Source organism: Ambystoma mexicanum, chromosome 14, assembly GCF_040938575.1.
Source record: "Ambystoma mexicanum isolate Mex_15411 chromosome 14, UKY_AmexF1_1, whole genome shotgun sequence".
NCBI lineage: Eukaryota > Metazoa > Chordata > Amphibia > Caudata > Ambystomatidae > Ambystoma > Ambystoma mexicanum.
The window spans coordinates 39,032,379-39,058,822 of record NC_090940.1 but is presented as its reverse complement, the minus strand read 5'-3'; the positions used below and the strand labels follow the sequence as shown (position 1 = coordinate 39,058,822).

Below are 26,444 nucleotides of genomic sequence, written 5' to 3'. Positions count from 1 at the left end.
TCCCTCTAGTTAGGGCCAGTTAGGCATTACACCAACCATACAAAATTTTATAATAAAGGTTTTCAAACTGTTAGTTTTGAGTCTGTGTCTCTCGATACCATGCCTGCCTCACAGTGCTCTATAAATTATAAATACTGACTGGAATATGTGTTCAATAAAAGCAAAGAAATGGAGGACCAATAACTTTTAAAATTTGGACACAGCAAAGCTCCAGGTGTGAGATTATAGAGTAGGCCTGCTCGGGAAGAACAGGGGCCACGTGCACGTCGCTGCTTGCTGAACCTTAAAGCTGCATTATCTTTTGAAATTAAGTTCTACATCAGAAAGGGCCCCAACCAGTATAAGGGGGCAGGGTGAGGAAGAGCAGAAAAGCAAAGCCCAGGAGTCTGTACTATCATTGTATGAATGGGAGAAACCTCTGACCATCCCCCTAATTGAGCATGAGCAGAACTCTAAACCTTTTCTGGAATAAAAGGCAGTGAATAAACAAACCCAATCACAATAACACATCTGAGAGCATGAAGAAATTAGCTTTTATTTTCTTAGGCAAATTAGAAAAAAACTACTTTTGTTAGAATTTTGGTCAAATGGTTATTTTACAGGTTTATGTACATATGGTACAGTTAATAAGACACATAATGGAGTGAGAACCTCTTCCTCTCACCCTTTGTAAAGTGGTCTCCCCAGTGAGAAGAGGGTTCCACTAACTTCTCCCCATCCCCACAGTGTGCGGCTTTTATAGAATTAACACTAGTGTTGCACAAAAGATGAAAAAAAAGATCTCTGGGCAAAGACCACACAGACAACGCTAGAGTACAGGTTTTAGCAATCATGGCAGAGGGGATTTGTAGTCTTGGACATACAGTACCTTTTTTGCCAGCAATCCTATGTCAGGGTAGTTAGATGTGCAGTGATCTTAAAAGTGTTCTGGTGTAGATGAAGAAAGCCCAGACAGTTGGTTCCAGGTTTGTCACTCAGGTTAAGCAGTGTTGCCACTGTAAGCTTTGATACCAAGTTCACCTTGGACAAACTAAGCCATCTTTTGGTCACATTTTTTATCAAGCCACCTTCATTGTTACACAGGATTTTAACAAAGTTGGGAAAGTGTGTTGGAGGCCCTGCTGGCGAAGGACAAGGTTTATTAAGGGGAGGCCGGTCTATTGCTGCTAGGCCCGATAACCAGCATTTCCAGGTAACCTTTTGTTTGTTTCTAGGAGTTAGGGCGCATAGGCAGGACCACTCCTGACCTGACCCGGCTATCCCTTCCATTATCCACCATCTCCGATCACATGGGAAAGGTATTACTGAAAAGGGGAATGGGGGTGCTGGACATAGATTGCCTTCTCATTTCCATATCCAAAACCTTAAAACCAGAGTCCCTTGCAGCGCCGTTCCCATTGGAAAAAACACAATTTGCTTAAAGGGCATGGCATACTATCATGCGTCGAGAGGTAGGAGATCTACAAAGTTTCACAAAAGGATGGTAGAATCCACCTACACATACCTGCTCGTACGTGCCAGCAGGAGTCCCCAGAGCAGCGTTTTAGCCAATCTGCTTCCTGTGATAGAGAAGTGGGGAGCGGGAAGAGATTTAATTTACAGATGTATGTACATATGGTACAATCTGAGTAAGACACAGTATGGAGTAAGACTTAACACTTATCCCTCTTAAGAGGTCTCTCCACAGGGCACATATTTTGTACAATTAACGTTAGTGCTACACAGATCAGTCATGGGGCATAGGAGATATACATATATAGTGTTGCAGACATATGAAACAGGTGGGCCTCCTGGGAGCCAGATGAGAAGGGTAAACCAAGCCAAGGAGTCCCCGTTCGTTTTTCTTATTTGATTGCATTGCAATGGGTGGGCTGGTCTAGGAGTTCCATCTTGGATATCACTCTTCAGCTCCCAAGGAGAATGCAGATGCATGGGTGTCCCAGCGGGAGGGGCAAGGGGACACTTTCTTTTCTTTCAAGGACAATTACTGCCCAAACAACATATAATGAGCTTGAGTTTCTAAAATGAATATTAAATCCAACGATTAAAATCAAATCAAGTTAGGATTAGTGTTTCCGAATGTTTAAACATGTGAAAAGGTGATATGTAGAGTGTGCATGTTCAACGCTTCCACCCTCGCTGAGGTCAAACACCTGGAATCCATCAGTCAATCTTAAGCTCGGACTCTGGCGACTAAGGTACCAGTCCCATTTATATATCAGAGGCTCACTGTCAGCGTTATGAACATCTGCCAGAACCAAAGTAACCCATTCATTTTAAAACCGATAAAATCCCCTGCATGTCTTCTGTACAACAGGAGCAGCCCAGAGTTATGTATTGTGGAGGGGGCATTTTGTTCAACAGAATATAGCGAGACTTGGCTACACTGGGCTTGTGCAACCCGTGTGCCGGTGACCAAGGAACTGCAACGAGAAGAAAATGATCAGCGGAAAGGAGACAACGATGCCCTCTACTGCTTCACTCTAATAAGGCAGCAATAGGACACAGCATGGTGTGGGATGCATGGAGAGCTGGAGAGACCCTTGACAAGCTCCCATACATCCCACAGCCACAGCACGGTGCTTGGTATCAGCAGTGTAGGGCCTTCCCTTCATATGTGGGCGTACTCCTTCAACTGCGCCCTGAATTAGTTCTTCGCGTATTTGAAGGCATTGCAAAGAAGTACAGATATGTCTAACATGTGCAAATGTATACAACTGTAGCCTATACTATTGATCTCCCTTTATACCTACATTTAAGTTGAAAACGATAATTCCTTCATTATGAGGTACCAAACTAGCAACCTGTGTTTTTGTGCTTTTGGGTGGTTCAGTTCTCATTGACAAAATAGCCTTGTGTGTAACCAATAAAGACTGATGTGTTTAGGTTTACAATTCTTGCAAGACAAGTTAGGGAATCAATTCCCTCACAATGCAACACTGGGCACCTCTAGGGGCAATGGGTAAGAAACAGCCTCATGTGTTTTTATACTCATTAGCACTGAGCTAATGGCGCCACCAATCCACAAACTGCCATTCAGGCAAAATGGGGGGTGGAGGGGGGCTGTGTCTGGCCAAAACTATAAACTACTTAAGCAAGACTAAGCATGCTTGCAATGTGAATCGGATGAGATTGGTTGATACAAGTTGATGGCGCACTTCAGCTAAACTTGTTTACTGCCACAATCCTAATCCATCTCTTAGAAAGCATTGAGCTCCTGGTGCTTTGCTGTTGCACTTCTTAAAGGCCCATCATTTGTGTCCTGCACCTCAAGTGCTCCAAGAATAATCTGTTGCACAACTGGTGGCCTTGAAGACGTTGCCAATGCTCAACTTGAGCCTTTAGCAAAGTGCCTGATGAAAGGACTGCTCTGAGGGGAGGCTGGCGTCTAATCTAAAAAGGAGGTCCCTCTTGAGATGTGCATAGGAGCTCCCCACTAAGACCAAACTAGGAGTGTCAGTGTAATGTTGAAACCAAAAACATTCCATCTAAACAGCAAAGGCCCAGCGCAGACAGAGCATCACAACCAAACCCATTATGTGCAATGCTTAGTGTGTAAACCAAGCTCGTGGTTTTACAGGTTTAGTTAAAATTAAGATCAAAAAGATAATGAAAACCAAAAGCAATCCGTCTTTTGCAGTATGTGCAAAATAGCTACGTCACAGTGAAATCCCCCGTCGCAGTGAAATCACCACTGCGACATCAGCATTCCTTAGAAGGCTAGGACCTGCTGCAGCGACATTACATGACACCGACACCTACACTTGGACCCAGCAGTGACAGAATACACATCCTGATCAGGAGTCAATATACTGCCCAAAGAGATATTTCTGACAGCCAATCAGAGTGTATTGCACAGCTGTCAGTTACCAACAGGTAATCTGGCTATTTAGCAGGTGCATTTTATACATTAGTCTGCTTCTGAACACTGAAAATGTTCCCTTTTAACACCTATACCTCCTTCACAATTTTTCATAAAAGGCATATTTTGAACTCTAGCGAGCTGTCTCCATGGCAATGTTAAGCATGTCGCGTACCCCTGCATAATCAACATTGTCCCGTCAGGGGTAGGCGACATCTCACAGGAAGTTGGTCTTGAGCTGGATGCTGGGAGAACTCTTTCCTGGAGCCTGGGCGCTGCGGGGGGCTGCTTTAGAGCGCAAGCTCTCCTGGTTCCCCTTCACAGCTGCTTCCAGACGCCCTTTCATTGTCGGGGAGGAGGCCATCAAGCTCTTGAAGACAGAGGAATACTGAGGACCGATTTGCATCAGGTTCTGAAGGGCGAACTCGTGCAGGCTCCTGGATGGAAGCGACGCAGATCCGAGGGCATTCTCATCCAAGAGGAAAGAGATGAGGACGGGCAACAGCATGGCCACCAACTGCGCGCCTGCAGGAAGACAAAGAACAACAACTCAGCTCCAAAAATGGATATAAAAGGCTGTGCTCGTATGGTGTGATGACCAATCATCGATCTCTCATGTTACAGACAAACATCGGAGCTCCTGCAAGCAGGGAATACATTAGGGATTACAGGGAAGCTAGACGTGGCAGCCCTTCTTCTAGAGCAGGGAACCAGTGGTTCCAAGAGAAAACATTTGGGAGCCACCTCAAAGACCAAGTTAAGACTTCAAAATTGAATCAGAAGACTAGAAGATGCAAACTCTGTGACAAATATCAAGGGTACAACACAAGACTGTGCACTTTGAGCCCATCAATCATCTGTCCTGCTCACTACATTCCTCACCCCAGTGATTCCCTACCATTTGCCCGCATAGAACGAGATCCTGCAGGCTTTATGGAACCAGCAGTCATTCGATTTCCAAGTTTAAACTTTAAAGTACAATATATGTTCATGAACGGGCAGCTGCCCGAGATTCCCGACACCTGCGCACCACAGCTTTAGAAAACAGAAATGCCTGATGCACAGCCGCTCCGCCCTCAAATTACTATTGGGTTACACAGACTTTTCCTAAGACAGTCCTGTGAATCCAACTACGCAAGCGTAAAGCTCACACTGCTACTGACAAACTCACTTTGCTCCACTGGGTGTCATTACCACGTATTCCAAGTACAAAAACAGGGCCTCCTGCTCCATGTTCACCCTACCACAATGTAAACATGTTCAACTTGTGGCTGAAGGGAAGACCCACATTTTGAACAAGGCTGTCTTTAATATTTGTGCCGTCATTCAGTGTAAGAGATGCCACTAATTTTTAAATCAACACTGCAGAGTGATGGCTGGAAGGTCTAGAATGAACACAAACCACAGGTATTGCTCTGGACAAACCTCCGTACAATTGTTCTTCAGCCTGCCACATCATTACAGAGGGACAAATGATAATTGGCTTGCTGCCACCCCAAAGGGGCAGTCGATCTAAACTGTTTAGTCACATTGCTTCTGCACGAGAACACAAGCAACCCCAAACATTTGTGTCACTGGGCATTGTTAGCGAGGGATAGCTTGGGTCCCACTGCAGACATGCATGGTAGGGTAAAAAGCAATAGGCGGGCGAGCTGCCCAGAGTTTTTCCAGAGAATTTTTATTCATTCGCACCCCGGAAAGGGCGCTCAGCCAATCAGTTGACTTGAAATGCAAGCAAGAACACACAGTGTAACACCTGTGTTTCTCCATCCACCCTAGACCCTTCTCTGGGTGCCACACTTTGGTCTTACAGCCACCCCACCCCGCTCACCCCCGCCCACCACACTCCCTGCTCACAAGTCTTCACCCAACCCCTTTTCTACTGCCCACCCCTACTCCCACCCTATTTACCTTCTTGCGCTCGTGACACTGCTGCTCCTTCCCGGCTGCTGCCATTGACATAGAAAAGGGTCTTCTATTTTATTATGGCGGCTGCCGCATTCTTTTTTTTCTCCACTGAAGTTTCTAGAGTTTGGGTCTGCGCAATGTGCACGGAGCTGGTCCCCAATATTTTTTTTTAAAAAAATGTTTAAATAAAAGGATACCACTATTTGCACCCCAGACAAGCTCCAGGGTGCGAATAACAATCACCCCACTAAAGGGGGTGGGGGGAATACAGGGGCCGGGATGGGTCTGAGCCCTTGCCTCGCTCGGCAGGCCCTTACTTCCAGTGTATAACCCCCCCCAAACATGGGTGATTGCTACTTTGAAAAATCTCCCAGCCATCCTTGTGTTGCACTAGGTTTATGTTCTCAATTATAGCACAAACCTAGCATGAAAGAAGCAGAGCGCTTTACGTGTGGAGGACAGCGGTGGGCATGGTACATTTGGACAGTAGCACAGTACTGTTCGGAAAACGTGGATTTAGTCGTGCAGGAGTTATTGATGCAAGAGCCATGTTTTTAGTGTTTTGAGTAACTGAAGAACGGTGGCGGCGTTCAAAACCTGCAGAGGGATAGAGTTCCCCAGAGTTGGGCGTGGCAGGAGAAGGACTACTTGTGGGTCTTTTCTTTGCTGGCTAGCTTTGACTGAAACCTTTTAGCAGATTTGATAGGGGAGGCTGGAGAGCCTGCAGGAGCAACGCAGTTTTGCTGCTGGTATCTTGGTGTATCGTACAAGACTGCTTTGTAGATGAGGCAAGCAGCTGTGAAAAGGATCCTAGCGAGGAGAGGGAGCCAGTGACATTTGCACAGGGAGGGACAAAGGCAGTCGAATTCATGGACGGCTGTAATGAGGTGGGCTGCAGTGTGATGGAGAGCCTTGACGGGAACCAGATCTACGTGATTTTACTGCAGAGCCCAATTTCGAAAATGATGAATTTGGAATGCGCGCCGTTGTGAAGTCACGCATTATTTCAGGTGCATCCCCTAACCAGATGACCCACCCGCCCCCCTACTTACCTGTTGGCAGCAAACCTCGTTGTGTGCCGCCGACTCCCCCACGTCCCTGCAACACCTGTTCCCATCACTTACACTTACGTGGATGGGAACCGGCACTGCTGGGGCTCTTTTTTTGTACAACTTTATTGTACAGGAAGCGGGAGCGCCCCCCCATAATCCCAAGTACCACTGTAGCGAACAAGGCTGTGGGGGACAATCCAGCAGCCCCCACCTCCCTTGTTTGCTACAATGGTACCGTATGGTAGATTTCATAAACATTTTCGTCTGTAAGACATTTTCGTACAGTTGAAATTAGATCAAATTACCCATAATTTTTTTTATTTGAGATTTTGTGGCGAGCCAGATGTGTGGCTAGGAGCACGTTTAAGAGGGCATCTCGCCCATCAATATGGGTCATCATGAGAGCATGAACCACAGTGTTGAAGTGGTACTGGGGGGGAGGGGGTGCTGTGTTTGATATCGCAGAGTGCAACTGTCTGTAGACAGGCTGATTGGGTTTTCTTGGCTACATGCTTTTGGAAGGATAGGCTGCGGTCAACAATGAAGCCTATGGATTTGGCTGTCTTACTGCTGCGGGGTGAGTCGTTCCAGTTGACTTTCATCAAGCCACTTTTGGATGTGCTGTTTGGCAGGGGGACTGATGAGGATGAATTCAGTCTTGGTAGGGTTAAGCTTTAGGTAGACATTTGACGTCCAGTAATTTTTAAAAGGCCAGCTTTGCTCGACCATGAAGCATCATTTGGACTTCACTTGCTTTCATTGGATGAGTGCCACCGTTTAAAAAAAAGGTGCCAAATCAAACACCTAATTACAACAGGATTTTGTACAGTAGTGTTAGAAAAGTATTTCTTTTTGCAACTTTCCCTCCATTGACATCAATGGAATCCCCCAACTTTTTGATATGGTTCGATTCCTGTCCCGACTTTTGAAGTTGAAGCCTTTTTTTATTTACTTTACTTGCCGAGCTTGTCTATTTTGGGGACGCTGGTCAGTCCCAAAGGCTACCAGTGCGTGGGACCTTGGCTCCGGTGAAGAAGCCTATGGATCCCTCATGAAACCCTGCATAAAGTCTCCCCCCAGGTGGACAGGGAAAGGCAGACACTTCCCAATCCCAACCCTGGCGGTGGGGTACTGCGGGAGAATCGCCTAGGAGGAGACAAGGCCCAGAGTGGTGAAGAGATCCCGTGGGTTGAGACACTGTATTGGTCCTTTGACAAGGAAAACCTTTCCAGGATTCCAAACTAGGTAAATGCTTACTGCCATTATCAGGTCTCTGACCCACATATAAAATCTGGGGATCTGGACACGAGTGTCAGGGAATCTGAGATTTTACCAATCGAAAGATCCTTTAAAGTATTTCAAGATAAACACCTTTCTTACTCCCAAAGGTATAAAGTAAAGGAATCTAGAAATGTTGCCTTGAATAAATGGACTTCCCCTGTAACATTGAATTCCAAAGGGTTAATTTTAAATGACCTCAAGGGAAGTAAACCTCTCCTTAAAGTCAAACAAACACCTAAAAGAATTAACTTTGTTGTTGGGGACTACATGTTCCATAATCCCAGGAGTACTAGGACAAGGAAGAGTGCTGAAGAGCTATATTGCAGTAACAGTCAGGCAATTAGGCCTAACAGCCCACACCTGAAGTAACCTGGGAGGCATAAAAGGCCCCCCCAGGTGCAGACAATAGGAATGCGAGGAAGGCGCTGGAACTGTGACTAGAGTGCTGTCTGTAGCAGCAGAAGCAGAAGGAAGGCACAGAGCTGGCAAACCAAGCAGAAGTGTGAGAACCAAAGGGACGCCGGAACGTGCCTACAGCAGATTTCACCAGCTTGTTCTGATATGGTCCTGTTCACCCCCCAAACACTGAAGAGCAGAGGCTGCACAGCGGAAGAAGTGCAGAGAGGCTATCTTCCCCCATGTGACCCTGATTGCCATGGTTGCTGGGAAGGAAACGTGTCGGACACTGAAGTGAGGAGCTGTGGGTGAGTCGCAGGTCTCAGGAGCGAGAGGGGCTCCTTAATCGAATGGCCAGATCAGAGACACCTGAGCAGAGGAAGGGTGTGGGTCCCAGTGAGGCTAGAAACAGTAGAAGTTGTGCCTGAAGTCGGGCAACCAGCAGGACAAGGATCTGCGAAACAGGCATGGTATCAAAGAGAGCCACAGACTCAAGAGGAACAGTTTGAAAACCTTTATTAAAGAATATTGTGGGGTTGGTATAATGCCTAACTGGCTCTAACTCTAAGGAGTGTGTTCCCGCAACTGATATTTGTAAGAGCTGTTGGTGTCCAAGTCCAAAACCAAAATCCGTCTATTTCATAACCTATGCTTGCCCTCACTCTTTAATAAAATATGATTGGGGTCTCCTTAAAGGAAAAATGGTGGCTCAAAAAAAAAATGTAAACCAAGACTTGTTTCAGGTAATCCTACCCCCGGGTGCAGTCCTGCCAGTTTCAAGAATTAGTTCAACTTAAAAGGGTTGCCCTCAGAACCTTCCACATAGGGATCTTGCAACAGGTCAACAACGTTCCAAATGTCCATGGGTCTCTTGGGTTTCCCTTCCCCAAGCTTCAATCCTTCCAGTTCCTTTTAGGCCTCTTAAGATTCCTTTCCGGGAAGCTCAGGCCCATCTGATCTCAAACAAAAGTTCTCCTTGTCAGGATATACCTTCAGGCCTCACAGGGTTCCCTTCCCCAAGCTCAGGCACCTCTGGTATCAAGGAAAAGTTCACTTTGTCAGAATGTACCTTTCAACACTTTTCTTTCTTTCATGGAGTAGTGTCACACTTTAGAAAAGGCTGGGCTTTTTGCTCATCCCATGCACAACCACTCGGACTTCTGGCCCCTCTCTTTGTACTTTGAATCACTTTTAGGCACTTTCCTCCTCTGGTGCCTCTTCCACTATGCTCTTCTTCCTTTACACCTTTCTTTACTTTTCCTTGTGCATCCTTGCACCTTCTTTCAATCCTTCCACTTGGGTTGTGCACACTTGAACCTTCTTTCACTCTTTCTGTTTTACTTGCGCACACTTGCACCTTCTTTTCCTTTCTTTTGAGTCGTTCGTACCGACTTTTCTAATTCGGGTTGCTCGCACCCTTTTTCTGTTTGAAGGTCGCTTGCCCCCCCCACCCCCCTTTTGGCTTGTGGGTTTCTCACACCCTTTTTCCGTTTTCCTCTCAACAATGTTTCTCTGGCTTTGCTTACTTTCTTGCAGCCTTCTGATTAACAATGTGTCTTCTGCTTTCATTGCTTTCTTTTGCTTTTCCAATTAACAAAATGACTTCTGCTTTCATTGATTTCTTTTGCCTTTCTGATTAACAATGTTTTAATTCCTTTTTCTTCCCGATTCAGCCAGCAGCACGCTACAGAGTTTCTCTCTTGCTGTCTGAAATTCACCCGATAGCGTAGCGCTGGTAAGCGGGGGTCCTCTGGATCTGTAGATGGCAGTCAGGGTCCTACCGCCTTCCCCGCAGACATCCCAGGGACTGACTCACGTCCTAGAGGAACGAGCGCTGGCCTGGATCCAGCCAACAGCCTGGAGCACACCACACTCCGGCTCCCTGGAGACACGACTCCTTCGCCACGCTGCCACCCATCTGACACACCAGGTCAGTGTCTCAGTGTTCTGTTCTCTGCCTGTTCTTCCAGGCTTCCACATTCCAACCAGCTCGCTCAGGGTTTCTGGCAGAACCACACCTTGTATAGGGTAGGGGAGTCAGTTGTGCACAGGTGTAGTAAAGTGCCTGACCTTGCCTATTAATGGGACAGCCTAATGGTGGTATGTAGTAGGCCTCTTTGCACTTGCATGTTGTTCCTATGGGTAATCTTGATTTCTCTCAGTTGCCCCTTTCTTTTCCCAGTACATGTTGGAAATGGGGAGGGGGAGATGGAATGGGACTGGAAATATCCCACGAAAGCAGAGTTAGAGGATTTTAGAGTGTATGGGAAAAGGGGGGAATACCATGTCTCGCCCTTGGGTTTTCTCCTTCCAGTCCCTCGTGACCCTCCACTCAGGTGATCCTCCCTCGCTTGTTCACCCTCAGGGTCAGGAACCAAATGCGATGACCTTTCCCTGACCACCTGAATAGAGGATCCCAGGGGAGTAGGTGGCCAAACACCATCAGGTTTCTCACAGATCCCAGAAGCCAGAGAGTTAAAATTGGCGTTCTGATTCCTTGTGCGAGCACTGCCGGCAACAGTATCAAGTCTTTTCTTCACTCGCGTAGAAGCAGAAGCGAGCTAAAGTTGTTCGATGTATTTTCTTCATGGGAACAACAGAAAGTAGCACTTGCATGTGAATGGAAAGGTTTATTTTACTCGCGTATAAGCTGAATGCTACCGAACCACCATTGTTAAAGCCTTTAAACTTCATGAAGGAGTGGTTGCGTACAGTATACCTAATCGTGTGTTCAAAGTAAAGAGTGAACAGTACCCCTTTATTGAAAGTAACAAACATTGTTCTTAGAAGAAGTCAAGTGTTTAATTCTATATCGGCAGTTGGAGAGAGCGCAAGCATTGCCAAAGCCAAGATTGTCCCCGTATTGAGAGTGAAGCAGCCTTTCTCAAAGCCAGAAACCTTTAACAATTACTGTGACCCCAATAGAAGATCAAACTTGCCTAATATACAAACAAGTGTGCAAGCGTTACCTGAAGTCACGAGTGCCACCAAGTTTTCTGCAGGATTATGTTGCTGAAATTGGCAAAGTTAGGGAAGAGAAACCTTGATGATTATGTACAATACTAAAGTGGTTGTGGTTGTAGACAGACGAGAGGCACAGAGGCTGCCCCTTTAGAAGAGATATTCAGAGGAAGAGTGGCTTGCCTATTTTAAGGTGTTGCAGTGCCTTGAAATGAATCTGGTCTAAACCAGTATTTAAAATACAAAGTACTGAAGCTGTGGTGGTATATTTGGGTTGTCAGTGGATGCAAGACTTCAGTAGTTCAAGTGAAGTGGAATGCTGTGGGGCCAAGGAGAAGTGAAACTGTTGAAGTAGAAGCATCAGAAGTAAGAAGTCATTCTGACAAGGCAAATATTTTCATGCCTAGAAACACTTGTGTACAGGCGCATTATAAATGCCATATCATATCATATGTGAGAAACCTGAGGGCGTCCTCAAATCAACTCCCCTTGGGTCCTCCTCTCAGGTGACATGGGAAAGGTCATTGCTTTTGTATCCTGATCCTGGGGGTGGACCAGCAAGGGAGGATCACCTGGGTGGAGGGTCCTTCGGGATTGGGAATGAGATGCCCTCAGGTGAGACGAGGTATTCCACATTTCCCTTTCAGGAAAATCCCTCTATCCCAGAGGAAGTTATGGGGTATTGCTATCCCTGTCCCACTAACCACGAAAGTATCCAGAGATACTACCACTCTAGAAGCACCAGAAAGAGGAGGAAGAAGAGAAGGGTCAAGGAAGAGACATTTGCTATCGAAAGCCAACCTAACCCTTCCCCAGTCTCTGTGGGTTATTGTAAAAGATCTCCCCTCCTTGTTCCACAATTTTCCTATGTCAATACTGGGACGAGGAAGAAGCGACGAGAAGTGGTGAACGCTAGTAACTTAGTGCACCACTCTAGTACTGGGACGAGCAAGTTGCCTGCAGAGTAGTATGCAGGTCAGGCATGTCCCTTTAATTATAGTCAGACAAGCCCAATTGAGAAGCAACACCTGCAACCTGTCAAGTGGGTGCAGGTGTATAAAAGGAGAACCAGAGAACAGCAGAGAGAGTGACAGGGAGGTCTGTGTGGGAGAGACCAGCGAGGGACCATTTTCATGAGGAGGCGTGGTAGCAGTGACGGCTGCGGCAGACCAGGTTAATCGCTAGGAGCAGAGCACGCCGGGAATCTGGACTCCATGCAGTTTGGGTCCTGTCCTGTATTTGGTAAGGAAGCTCGTACTCCTGGCTGCATCAGGTGCGCAGCAGAACGCGGTAACGTGCTGGACCATTCTCCTACAGACTCTGAAAAATGCTGGTTAATCCCTAAGTGAGAAAAAACTTCAGAGTGCCTGAGGGGCAGACGGAATCCGTGCTGTGAAGCCGGAAGCAGTGGAAGTCGCATTCCAGGTTCACTGTGTCAGCAGAAAACTTAATTGAAGCCGATAGGTTTCAGTAATCCTAGAAACACTGCATCACTGTGCAAATTAACGCTTCTCTCTAATGCAACAGCAGCAGTGGAAAGTAGAGTAAAAGCAATGTTGAACCGATCATCAGTGAAAAGCCGTGTACGCAAACAGAAGGTACGCGAGCAGAAACAAAGTAACGTTCCATGGTATAATTGTTTAAATCTCCTGGCGAATGAGAGGCAAGTCGCGTAGGAGAGTTTCATGAACAATAAGAATGTTTCTTTGTATCCCGTCCCAATTAAACAGTTCCAAGTGAACAAGAGGGAAATTAGAAAACTCAAAATAAAGCCGAACTATGCATTTTGAATAGCGAGCTGAATTAAAACCTTCAATTAAGCATATTGAACACTGAATTGAATAACACTTTATGGGCAAAGTGAATAGCAGATGACAGCCAAAAAGGGAAGTGCACATGTGAAAACAACCTATGGAAAGGAGCACAAGTGTGAAAGAGTGCCATAGAAAGGTGGGGCATGAATAAGACCACCACACAGTGAATTCTATGAATGAATGAAGTGCGGCAAGACTAGCAGGAGGTGTGTGACACGTCATGGAAAAGGCAAGAGGCTAACAAAGAGAAGACTGCAGAGTTTAAGATTGCACATAAAGCCAAGTGGCCGACAAAGAGGAGTTAAGTGGAGGTGACCCACACAGGGGCAAGTACAGAAGAACATGTGTGGGCTGAAGAGCCTAGGGATCCTGGTTGCGCGACCTGTGGTGGGTGGACCGTGTGGTTTGATAACTGCACCTAGACCAGTGAGCCCTGAATGCTGAAAACCAAAGACTTTGTGAAACAAGCCATGGAGAAGCGCTGTAAACAAGCTGATTATGCAATCCAGAAGGACGGTCAGGTTGGCCTAAAGTTGTGTTTGAACTTTTCAAAAGACAAAACACGTGGCCGAGTTAAAGTCTTGGGGAAGGGAACCCAGAGATTTGAGGAACGGTCAAGGTTGCCTTGAGAACAAAGCCTCAAGACTCTCTTCTTTTGAACGGTGTTGCTTGGAACTTGGGGAATGGAACCCAGAGAATGGAATAAGTTACTTACTTGTAACTCCGGTTCTCCAGGGTTGGTATCTTTCATAGATTCAGATGGTGTGTATATTCCCATCATCAAGCTGGGAATCCTGGGTAATGGAGCAGTTTAAACTCAAGCTGAAAACCTTGTCACTTTTGAACTCTAGTACATTTGTGGGTCATACTGCCCACAGCCAATAGTAATACATCCCTTAACTCCTCCCCTGCCAGCCATCTTCAAATTTGGCAAGCGCATGTGAGTGGCAAAAAGACGAGCAATGCGGGGTAGGTGGGAGGGCTGCATGTGAATCTAGCAAAGATACCAATGACAGAGAACCGGAGTTACAGGTAAGTAACTTATTACTTCTTCAGCATTGGATCTTTCATAGATTCACATGCTGTGAATAAATTACAAAGCAGTATTACAACACTACATATGGGCGGAAGCAATCTCCCAGCAAAGCTTACCACTGGAAACGTACTAAAATTGCGCAAAAAGGCTCTGCAGAACCGACTGGCTGACTCTAGACTCTTCTGCTGAATCTGTCGACACAGTAGTACCTAGTGCATATATGGCTGCACAGCAGATGTCAGGCAGTGGAATTCCAGAGAGAAAAGCAGCAGTTGCAGTCACTACTCTGGTGCAGTGAGCCTGGGGCCTGCTGGGAAGGCCTAGAAGGTCCAAATGAGAAACAGTTGATCAGTAGTACGGAATGACTTAGTATATGCCACATAGTACTTGTGGGCAAGCACTACATCCAGCATGTGCAGTGTTCGTTCAGCTGGAGACGCCTGTGTGCCAAAGAATACGGACCAAACCACTTGCAGATTGAGATGGAAAGAGGACAGTACCTTCGGCATAAAGGTTGGCTTAGTATGTAGAATAGCCTTGTCTTTCTGAAAGGTTCAAATAAGGTAGTTTGGAGGAAAACGCGGGGATACCTACCAGTCGCCATGCTGGTGTTATGGCCACTAAGAAGGCAGTTTTCCAGGAAAGATGCTTAATGGATGCTTGGTGCATATGTCCGAAAGGCAGCCTCACGAGCCTTGCAAGTACCACATTTAGCTCCCACACTGATGCTGGGAGACGGACAGGTGGAAAAGACTGGAACAGTCCACAGGAAAACTCCTTCACCAGACGGTTGGACCACAGGGATGGCACCCCTGTGGAGCATTTGTACATGGAGCTCACCACCAGGTGCACCTTAATCGAACAATGTGTTAAGCCAGACTGAGCCAGTGACAACAGATAAGGTAACAAATCTTCTGGCCAGATGGTTTGAGGTCGCAATTGATGGTTCCTGTACCACACTTGAAAACGTTTCCGCTTGCTCTTGTAGCACTTCAAGATGGACTGAGCTCTTGCCCTGGGCAAGACCTCCTGGCAGTCTTGCGGAGGGGACAGAGCTCCGAATTCAAAGAACACAGGAGCCAAGACGTCAGATTGAGTGAGGCCGGGTTGTGGTGGAGCACCGCCCACTGGTTCCTGGACAGGAGCGACTGGTGTGGGTGCAGCTTGATCGGCACCATTGACAAGAGGGCGAGGTGGTTTGAGTACCAAAACTGTCTAGGCCACGCAGGGACCACTAATATCAGTTTGCACCGATACTGTCTGAAGGTGTGCAGGACTCAAGGCACCAGAGGAATTAAATGCCTACAGAAACGTCCCCTCCCATGGAAACGCAAAGTTGGCCCCCAAGCTCTCCGGATGGGGAAAGCGGCTGGCAAAGGTTTCGCAGCGACTATTGTCGCAGGTGGCAAAGAGGTCGATCTCCCGAGTGCCCCACGTTTGAAACAATAGCTGAAGTTAATCCTTGTGGAGCTCCCACTCATGGCAAGAGTGCAACTCCCTGCTGAGGGAGTCCACCAGAGCGTTCTGAATTCCTGGCAGATGAAGGGGAATGATAAACATGTTGTGCTGTAGAGCTCCATGCCAGAGGGCTTGGGCCTCCCTGGAAAGCTGTGGGCACCTTGTTCCCCCTTGCTTGCGGACATAAAACATCTATGTCGGTGTAAATACAAACCACCTTCCCCACTAGGAGGGGGAGGAAAGACTTCAAAGCCCAGAAAATTGCTTGTAGCTCCAGCAGATTGATGTGCTGGCTCTTCTCCTCCTCGGATCAAAGGCCTCTGGTGTGTTGGTTCTGACAGTGGGCGCCCAATCCTTCCAGTGAAGCATCAGTTGTGGCAGTGGCTTGATGGTCTAGCAACCGGAAAGGGGTGCTTTTGTGAGAAACCAGAAGGTGTCTCACCCACTAGTCCCCAGGGATCTGTCATCCAGGTGGCCAGGACAAGGCCATCGCTTTTGGATACAGTTCCTGGGGGTGGACCAGTGCAGGAAGAAAGATCACCTGGGTGAGGGAACTTCGAGGAGTGGGACACTGGATATTTAGGAATTTTACCCCCCGCCCCCTCCCCAACCCCTCCAGCCCCTAATCCTCCCTTTTACAACACACACACTTTCTCACGGACAGCGATGAGGGAAAAAGACTAACACCCGAGCTGTATACCTGACGTGTCCCAATACAATGGTCAGGCAATTACTGACCATCACACACACCCGACTTCCATTAAGCTTCCCCACACGGATAAAAGACGGAGCACGAGAGCACACTCTAAGCGAGGCAAAGCACATGAGGAAACATCAGTTCCAAGATGGCAGTTTAACGAGAGAAGAAAGCTGACAAAACAGAAGAGGCTTGCAGGGAGGGAAGTTCCCTTGACCATTTTGACAAGGAACTGTTACTGTCACCAAACCTCGAGAAGAGAAAGGCTTAAGACCAGGAAACCAGGGTGAAGAATCCTGCATTGTGTGTAGGAGGTACCCGGGGCCCTCCAACATCAATAATCATGGTAGGGAGAATTGCCAGCTGCCGTGGTACTTTCCTTGGCTAAAAGAACAAAGCAGCGTTAGTGAAATCAACACAGCCGGTGAGTTGGGAGACCGATACAAGACCGGTCTGTGTTGAAGCCAAGGTTGCAAGCAGCAACATTGTATGGCGAGCACTGGAACGAACATTGTTTGAAATACGTGTGATAAAGACGTAAGTGAAGTTGAACTGCTGAATAGTGATTGAAGTTTTGAAACCAAGATACAATACACCTTTTAGAGTGGTCCGGCACCACGTGTCTGCTCAATGGAAGGTATCCAGCAGAAAGGTGAAGAAGTTGTAGAGAATTGTGAATCGAAGTGGTCCTCCGACAGGTCAAGCTAAATCCCACGCACAGTCGAGAATCTTTGATCTTGATACAGTAAAAGAAGGTTTGTGGCAAAGTAGATAAAGTTGGCCTGAGCACGGCAGAGGGAGAGCAACTGAAAGGTTTGTGTGAAGGTAGGTCTGAGCCCGGCAGAGAGGGGCACCCGGGGTGAACAGAATCACCCAAGAATTTGTAAATGTGAAATCCTGAGGAAAAAGGAACTTTGAGTTTTGACGTGTTGCATCAGACCCTCTGGAAAATAGACTTTGAATGGCAAATAGACTTTGGCACATAAGGCCGTGATGTTGAAGTTTTGAACTGCACCCTTATGCTAGAGAAGTCAGAGACTGTGCTAAGCTTGAGTGTGCCACCTTGTCCCATGCTGAAAACGTGGGGAATTGAAGCCAACAGCTTGAATAGCCTGACATATCATTTCTTGAACACTTTTCTTTTGTATAAAATTGTTTCCCACACTATTTGTATTTCGAAGGATTGGTTTATTGGTATAGGGCCTTTTATTTTAACAAGACACCACTAGGACTGCCTTATTTTTTGATGGTCGTAGCTTGCCTACATCTGCAGATTTAGGATTAGATAGGCATTTTTCAAACCCGATTGAAGTTCAATAACAACCGTGTATTGTGATCACTTGCACCAGATGTTCCCTCACCAACCACCATGAAGACTCCACCGGAAAACCTGTGTCAGAACAATGCGGTCGTCCCAGGACCATGAGGCTTGTATCCAACATGAATCCAGGAATTCCTGCACTAACCTCATGTGTAGCTGTCAGTGGGGGGTCAACAGGATGCACAATGACATCCTCAGCAGAGATTTGCAATTGCAGACTGGGGTCTCCTGGACACTGCTGAGACAGCGCACCTTTTCCAGAAGAGCCACCAACCTCTTGTCCGGAGGACTGGCGGTGCAGGTTTAGGTGTCGAGTCTTGCCCCTAGATAGAGTGCCTGTTGTGATGTAGCCAGGTACGACTTTGGGAAGTTTATAGAGAAACCCAGTTGCTGTAGACACTGGATGGCGGCTACGGTGTTGACTTCTGTCAGCGCGTAGGAGGGCTCTCACCAACCAGTTTTCGATAAACGGTACGGGTGAAAGCCCCTCTGCCGCAGGTGCGCCACCACTGGCACAAGGCACTTGATAAATATCCGTGTAGCAGAGCGTAGGCCGAAGGGAAGGGCATTGAATCGACAATGCAATCCTGCCACCACGAAGCGTTAGTAGCGCCAGTGTGAGCAGCAAATGGGGAATTGAAAGAAGGCATCCTCAAGGTCAAGGGACCCCAAGACATCTCCTTGTTGCAGCAGGGACAGCACCTGCTGCAGTGTGACCATATGGAACGTCTGCGTCTTTAGGAATTTGTTGAGCACCCTCTGACTTGTTGAGCAGTGACTTTTTCCATACCAGAAAGTAGCAGGAGTAGACTGCTGTGCCCACTTTGTTGTTTGGAACCTTCTCCACTGCCCCTTTCTGTAGGAGAGCTCGCACTTACTGCAGCAGGAGGTGTTGCAACATTTCCGAATTGTGTGCGGGAGGAATGTCCAGTGGATAGTCTACAGTCACCAGCGAGTGGCCCAGGGATAGCACCCATTTGTTGGTTGTGATGTTTCCCCATTCTTCAACGAACCTTGACAGTCGTCCTCCCACTGGGGTGCTGAAACGGGAGGACTGGGCTCTGGGCTGGTCATGGTTGTTTTCCGGACTGGCCCCTAGATTGGGAGGAGCCACAGCAGTGCTACAAACCCCTGCAGGATTGGGACTTTTTCTATACTGGTCCCCTGATGAGTATGGGGTCTTGTAGGAGGAGGAAGACTGGTATGTGGAGCAGTGATCCTGAAAAATCCTACCCTAACGCCCTTTACAAGAGCAATAGGACTGACGCCTTTGCGGTTGCGTGCCCAGGGAGCAAGCGGTTTCCGTGTCTGTTTTGATAGACTGTAAAGCCTCATCCACCTTCTTCCCAAATAGGTCGATTTAGCAGATGGAATCGCTTCCTTGGGGCGATGGATAAGGCCTTGGCTCTCCTTCCCTGCAGACACCCCGTGGGCACTGACCTTTGGTGAAGACCAGTCCTTGTGCGAGGATCGTCAGAAGTCTCTTTATGCTTCCTCTTGCTGGTGATGTGGACCTCAAGCAACCCAGACCTCTTACTAGAGGTGTTTCGCTGGGTGGTGCTGCCCTGCCGTAACAAGGCATGGCTCCGTACATACGCAGTCAGAGGCCCCGTCGGCGTCCTTGAGCCACGAGACAATGACAATCCTTCAGTGTCTTGTTGGAAAACTACTGGCAAATTTCACAGTCCTGGATGACTTGATGAGGATGAAGGCAGTAGGGGCAGTCGTGCTGATCTTCCACAGACATCTTTCAATCCACTGCAGGCACAGGCTTTGAACAGGCTCTTCCTCATGGATTTGGTCATGAGGTAGGCCCAACTGTGAAGATGAAACTTCATCAAAGATTACCACAGCTGGAACGGTCCACATATCTAGCACCTTCGCCGCCAACGCCGGTAGTCAAGAAGACGTCGAAAAAGATGAATCTTTCCAAATGATTTTTTTTTTCTTTTATTTTGTGTGCATTTGTAAGGCGCTTATACAGCAAGTAAAATGTGTTTCAAAGCGCCAATGATGTTAAAACTCACATTTTTTTAAAGATAAGTGGGAGATAATATTTCAGGACTCCTTACACTAATGTGTGATTAAAAAAAAAATAAAAAAAAAATAAATAAAATAAAATTTAAAAATAAACAGAAAATTGCCAACAAGGGAGGAGTTACGAGAGGTCTTCCTATTGGCTGTGGCAGTATGACCCAAAAATGACTTTACTAGAGCACAAAGGTGACTGAAAGTTTTCAGTTTAGCTTTAAACTGCTCTATGTTACCGAGGATTCCCAGCCTAACGACAGGGAATATTCACAGCATGTGAATCTGTGAAAGATCCAATGCTCGAGGATGTGTGGAACTATAGTGCCTTGAACTGGAAAAAGGTTATCTTCCAACTTTTGTGTGGAACATTCTTGAACTTGGGGCAGGGGAGCTGGAAAGGAAGTTATGAGGTTGAAGAAGCTCAGAACTTTGTGTTCATCACCATTTATTTTATTATCGACAGCCCTGCACATTGGTTAGCTTTAGTTGCGAGGGCAAGGATAGGTTTTCGGACACAGACACATTTTTAAGTTGAACTCTTTGACTCAGACTTTCCTTAGTTGCGTTCAGGTAGGGAAATCCCAGCTTACTATAGGGCAGGTTAGGCCTTCTACCATCCTGCCATTTGATTTACTAAATAGTTTTAATTTGAACTTTGAATCTGTTGTCTGTCTCTTCATGGCGGCTTCACATATACCTACTGTACTAACCTTACTAGACAAATAATCCTTGCTAACCAAGACTTTTGTTGCATTAACATTCTAGAAGTTGTATTTCTTTTTGAACTGTGTCAAGCCTTCTTGGATAAATGGGCGTCGCAAAAGGGCATCGTGACTAAGAAAACCATTGATGCTGTACGGAGGAAGTGGAAGGTCTTTATTTCAACAGAAGACGAAATGTTGTTGTTTGAACTGTGGTTGACAATTCTTTATCTTGATACTGACTTTTCAAGAACTGATCCGAGACTTTACTACCTATGTCGAGTCCCTTATAGTCCCTTATATTCTTTTGATGAACATTGAAGAGGAATATACCTTGGGTCCTGGGGAAGGAAGTTAATCCAGGTTGCTAAAAGGTTATCATTATTTTATGAATGTCATTGTTGATGTTAAACTGCCATTTATTTCCTTTTGTAGTTGATGTTTAGTGTGAGGGCCAGTATGCCTGTGTTAGAATGTTTTCCCTTATTTTTGTTAGGCACGGAAACCAACAGTAGAGTAGGGGAAGTGAGGCATTTTGATATTATTTCTGTTCTAATAAAATGTCATATTTAGAACACACATCAAACAGTTGTCAGCCTGCATTGCTGACCCCTCAAGCTCCCCTTTGTGAGATTCCATGTTTTAAGCTGCACACATCACCTCAAAGTGAGGTGCGGCAGGGATACCCTGCATCCCTTTTCCTAACATTTTTGTTAAGTTTATGATGTGTCCTAGGTGGGCTGGTGGCAGCGGCCATTTTCTTACTATGTTTTTTTATTTTTCTCATGTGCACATTTGCATTTTACTGCATAATACCCTTTTAAGTACCACTACTCGAAACAGCGGAGCCACAGGTTTTTCACCCTGCCCTTTGGCCTCCTTCCAGCCCTCAGATCAGGAAATGCCACACGAGGTGCTAAGTCAGAATTCCTATTTTGGGCCCCTCAAGCTTTTGCTACCCCGTACCCCACCCCGTTTCTTTTTTTGATTGCTAGATCTTTGTGGTGGCCAGAGGGACTTCTCCTGAAGTCTCCCTGCCATTACATTCCAGTATACCCTATATAATGTGTGGCCCCTAAGGTGCCCAGTCCCAGAGGTGCCTTTCAGGCTCCCCATTGTTGCCTTAGGGAGATTTTATCACCCTGCACAGGTTTTAGGGAGTAGGCTGGTTGCAGCTACACTTTAGATTTGACTTCACCAGGGGTGCAAGCCATTTTTACCGCATTGGTAGACAAATGTAACTTTTTGGTAGCCACTGGGGCTGCCTCAAATCCTGCTCTCGGTCAATATGTGTTTCAGGGCTTTCCTTTGTGTAGGTGACCACGTTGTAGGCTTAAACAAGGCCTCATTGAGCATTTGGACTCTGTGAGCCCATCATGGCAGCTTCCATATTGGCCCTAACTGGTTTAGGGCAGTATAGGTTCCTGGACTATCCCTCACTTCCTGTCGTGTCCAACACCGAGTGGCAATCCTAATGACCAACCATAATAGTTGATCATTTGACCCTGGGCCCCTAGCCCCTTTTAGTGATTGGCTGGCTGACATTTGGTCAGCTCCTTTGTGCAAGGGTAGAGATCTTGGGAGGAGCCTTTGACTCTTTGCAGGATTGCTGGTGCCTTGATGGCCCAGAGTTCAAGTCCTAGAGAACCGAATCCTGCAAACCGCACCAGTGGGAAGTGTCATCTACTCACCAGGTTGTTTCACACATCTGAAGCCATTTTCGCTGAAACTAAAGGCCCGAGTACCTACTTTTGGATTCTTGGGTGGACGATTATTCGAGATACTCATCCCAAGGTGTCCCTCTTATCCATGGTATAGATTCCATGGAGGAGAGTTATCACATTTCCCCTAAAGTTCGATTGGGGTCAGCAAGGACTGCTGCTTCTTCCGACCTCTGGGATACTTCTATGGGGTCTCCTGTGGCCGACCATGGGGTTGTCCATCAGAGAATATGGGTCTCTGGGGTCAAACAGCTTTAACCTCCACTAAAGCGGGTGGCCCTTTAACTTACAGTGAACTTGCCTGGAACTCTCCTAAAAGCGTCTTTGGGGCACTTCGCTGCCCCTGGGCATTTTCCCTGAATCCTCTAGGGGTTCAGTAAGCTCAGGACCACATTTGGCAATTACCTTTGATTTGAGTTTTAATATGCATTTCTTCCATGAGACTAAGTTTAACATTGTGATGGTTTACAGTAACTATTTCTACCTTAAAAAGTACGACTCGGGTGACTTACTAATTCTTGGAAGACATTGGCTAGGGTTTGCAATGCCATCATTCTCTGTATGCCTGCGCATACTTGTGTAATGCCCTAGGGCTTGCACATGAATATGGATTCATGTTTTAGGCCTTAGGGATTTATTACACATGTATAGGTGTAGGGTGTTGACCACAAGTTCTAGCGTCTATCAGGATTCCGCCCCTGTTACAATGGCCTTACCTCTCTCACTCTCAACGGAGTAGAAAGCAAGAGGTAAGATCTGTTGGCGACAGTGCCTTCCACATATACCAGAGTTGGGATGTGGCGATAGGACACAGTACTTGTATGGTGCAGGCCCATCGGGGACTTACCTGCATCTTAGGTTTGATGGTGTCCTGGGTTCTCTCCACCCAGCTGCTATTTTGTATTGGATACTCACCTCTGGTAGAGGACCCACAAAGACAAGAGTTGGGAGATCCCTTGTATAGACATTACTGTTTTTATAATATGCTGGCTTCTTTTGAATACTGTGTATTATTACCAAAAGTACTTATTTGAACTGATAGTTGTATATGTGCTACTTTATTAAAGGATATTTATTTTTCAGTGTATTTTCTAGAGTTCTGCATGGATTTATTGAACCACTATGTCGACCTACTACCCCTAACTGAGTTCAGCATTATTGCTCTGACAATGTTCCCTACAGCAAGAGAGGTTTGGATTCCCATTCTTATCATTTGTTTATTTATTATATTGAGATTTTTATAGCGGTTTTGCCAAAGAACTGATCAATCAAAGTGAAGGTTAAAGAAAAAAATACAGAAACCGGTCAATGGTAAGGATGAGCGAGGTTTCATCCAAGAGTGGAAGATGCGTAGAGAAAAGGAAGAGCGTGTGTCAAGGGGCAGGAGTTCCACAGTCTGGGGGCAAGGAGAGAAAATGAACACAAACTAGAAGGGGCACACGGGGGCTTAAGGGAAGTTAGAAGATAGATATGTTGTGACTGAAAGAGGATGGGAGTGAGTGTAGGCCTAAACAATAAAGCTGAGGTTTCGAGCAGAGGATGAAAAGGAAAGGAGGGAAGGGGGAAAGTAGAGTCCCGGGGGAGGAGAAGAGAAAGGGGAAGGGAGAGGAAGACAGGAAGTACAGAACTTCAGTTTTATAAGGGTTAAAACATGAAAACAGGAGGACTTCCAGTATTTTATAGCGGAGAGGCAGTCAGAGAGAGAACAGTGGATTGAGTCAGAGAAGGAAGAGAAAGAAAAGAAAATCTGGGTGTTATCCACATAGAAATGTGACGATGGATTGAAAGACTCGATATGTGAGAAAATTGGTATTGTGTAAATAGAGAAAAGCAAAAGACCAAGCACCGAACCTTGAGAAACATCAGAGCATGGAAAGAGGGGAAGAAGTTAGGCCAGCCCAAGAAACAGAGTAGGGGCAATCTGAAAGATGGGAACAGAAGCAATGGACAATGGGATCAGAAAAACCAAGAAAGGTGAGGGCTGACTTAAGTGTGGGGTGGTCAAAGGCAGCAGAAGAAAGATCGAGTAGACCAAATATAGAGGACTATTTTTTGTGCCGAGATGAGAGGATGGAGTTCTCCGTGGAGTGGCTTAGTCGGAAAACAGACTGGGTTAGAGGCAGTAGAGAATGGAGATTAAGAAATGAGGAAACTTGGGAGTAGACTGCTCTTTAAGAGTTTAGAAAGAAAGGGGAGAACAGAAACGGGTCGGAAGTTGATTGGTAGTGTAGGTTCGAGGGAGGGTTTTAAGAATAGGGATAAGTACAGCATGTTTAAATAAAGAAAAAGACGCAGTAGGTAGAGATTAAAAAGTGGTGAAATAAGGAATGAGAGGGAAAAAGAGAAGGAAGTGGGTCAAGAGGGGAAGACATAGGGTGGGCACAAACAAAAATAGAAGCTGTGTCAGAATCAGAGATAGTAGAAAAGGATAAGAGGAGAGGGTGAGAAGCGGATGCAGAGTCGGGAGGTGATGAGGCAGAGGAAAGGTGGGAGGTAGAGGAGAAAGACATACAGAGACTAGACTTCGGAGGTAAAAAAACTCAGCAAAGTCAGAAGAGACTCAAAGTTACGGAAGTTGTCGGGTTTGTTAGCCTCCCCCTAGGGTTAATGGTTGTAACATCTTCAACAGAGGGTGGTACAAAAACTGCCTTAACATAAGGGGAGTCTTTTCCCTGGCAAAAACTAAAGTTTCCTATGCAAACCGGTGTTTTGAGCATATGGTGACATGTGGGTGCTCGGACGGCCTAGTACCAGTCCACACTTAGGGCAGCGGTATGTCTGTTGCTGGGAAAATATGGAGCAAGAGGTTGTCCATGATGGGACCAGCCTTTGCCACTATGAATGGTGCTGATCCTTGCTGGGCTGTGGTTCAAATTTGGGATAAAAGCAGTCGTCCAGCAGTCATTCTAGAGATTGTCGTTTGGAGTCAAGACCTGTATGAGGAGTTGCAGACGGCTGAAGACCAGTGGACAACCGATGACGACATCCAGCATTGCTTCCAGCCAAGTCCTGTTGAAGCTTCGTCTCTCTGGATCGATCTCCTGTAGACAATCCTTGGTTCTTCGACCCATGGGCTGGTGGGACAAATCGGTTTGGACCCTTGCATGAAGATCCCAATCCTTGCAGCCTTCACACGTGCCTCTGAACCATACTGTGAGCTGAACTGCTCCATCTAGGGAATCTGCGGTGCACCGGTTCCCGTTCTGAGTTTCAGCTTGGAGCTTTGCAGGTCACTAGCTCGTGGCCCAACGGTCCTCCTGCACTCCATCACAAAAATGAAACTATCAGTTGATATTACTGCACAACACTCAATAATAAACATGTATACTGTAAGGGTGTAGAGGTAGGACTAAGACACAGTGGGCCTGTGTTGATTGGCAAAAACCTTTATTGAAACTAAAAGGGTAGGGTTGGAGAAACTCCTACCGTTCCCTGAAGCTAAGAGGGGTTTCCCTATCTCAACCATAACTAAGGAAACTGTCAGGATGTCTGTCTAAAGTAAATAGTCCATGGTCACAAGTCCAAAGCCTATTTCCATCCCTCACACTATTGACAAAACTATAAAAAACAAAAGATCTTAATTTAGCAGAATAGTTTGTAGATCCAATGCATTGTTTTACGCCGATGATGCGGTAATACTGGCAACAACTCTGCAAGGGTTAGAAAAATCATTGCCATTATTCGTGCTCAAGTGCAACGAGATGGATTTGCAACTGAACACTGATAAGTCAAAGGCAATGGTGTTCAAGCCTAGGTCTGCAAAATCAAAACCATTAGTGTTAAGGCTAGAGCAAATAAAACATTTTGATTAGCTCGGGGTTCGTTTCCAAGAGTCACAGGGATGTGTTGCTCGGGTGAAGCGGTCTGCTACTACCCTAGACAAGTTTGGGGGGTCTATTACAGCATTTCATGCAAGTCATGGTCGTGGAGCAATCTCACCAGCACTAGTGCTTTACGGGAAGCAGGCTATTCCAGCTGCTCTATAATGAGTCGAAATTCTTGAAATAATTGGTTTAACTCCACAAGAGCACTCCCTCTGCACCGTTATTTTTAGAGCTTGATGTAATTCCCTAGCGTCCATTAGTACGCTATTTTTGGTTAAGACTGTGGAACCAAGAAGGGCTGGTGAAATATAGAGATGCCCTGTGTCATGTGATGTCCATGGGTGGAGGAAAATCTCTAGACTGGGTTTGTCATGTAAAGAG

General features: G+C 46.4%; 1 protein-coding gene across 6 annotated transcripts in view; it reads right to left on the bottom strand.

Annotated features, from left to right (window-relative positions):
* Window positions 1-511: 511 nt before the first annotated feature.
* Window positions 512-26,444, bottom strand: part of HEATR5A (HEAT repeat containing 5A) — a 704,366-nt gene continuing 678,433 nt past the window's right edge. For all 6 annotated transcript variants that reach the window (XM_069638471.1, XM_069638476.1, XM_069638475.1 and 3 more), the window contains one exon: window positions 512-4,387. In XM_069638471.1, coding sequence (XP_069494572.1) covers window positions 4,080-4,387 — 308 coding nt within the window. In that variant the 3' untranslated portion in view covers window positions 512-4,079. The remainder of the gene's footprint in view (window positions 4,388-26,444) is intronic.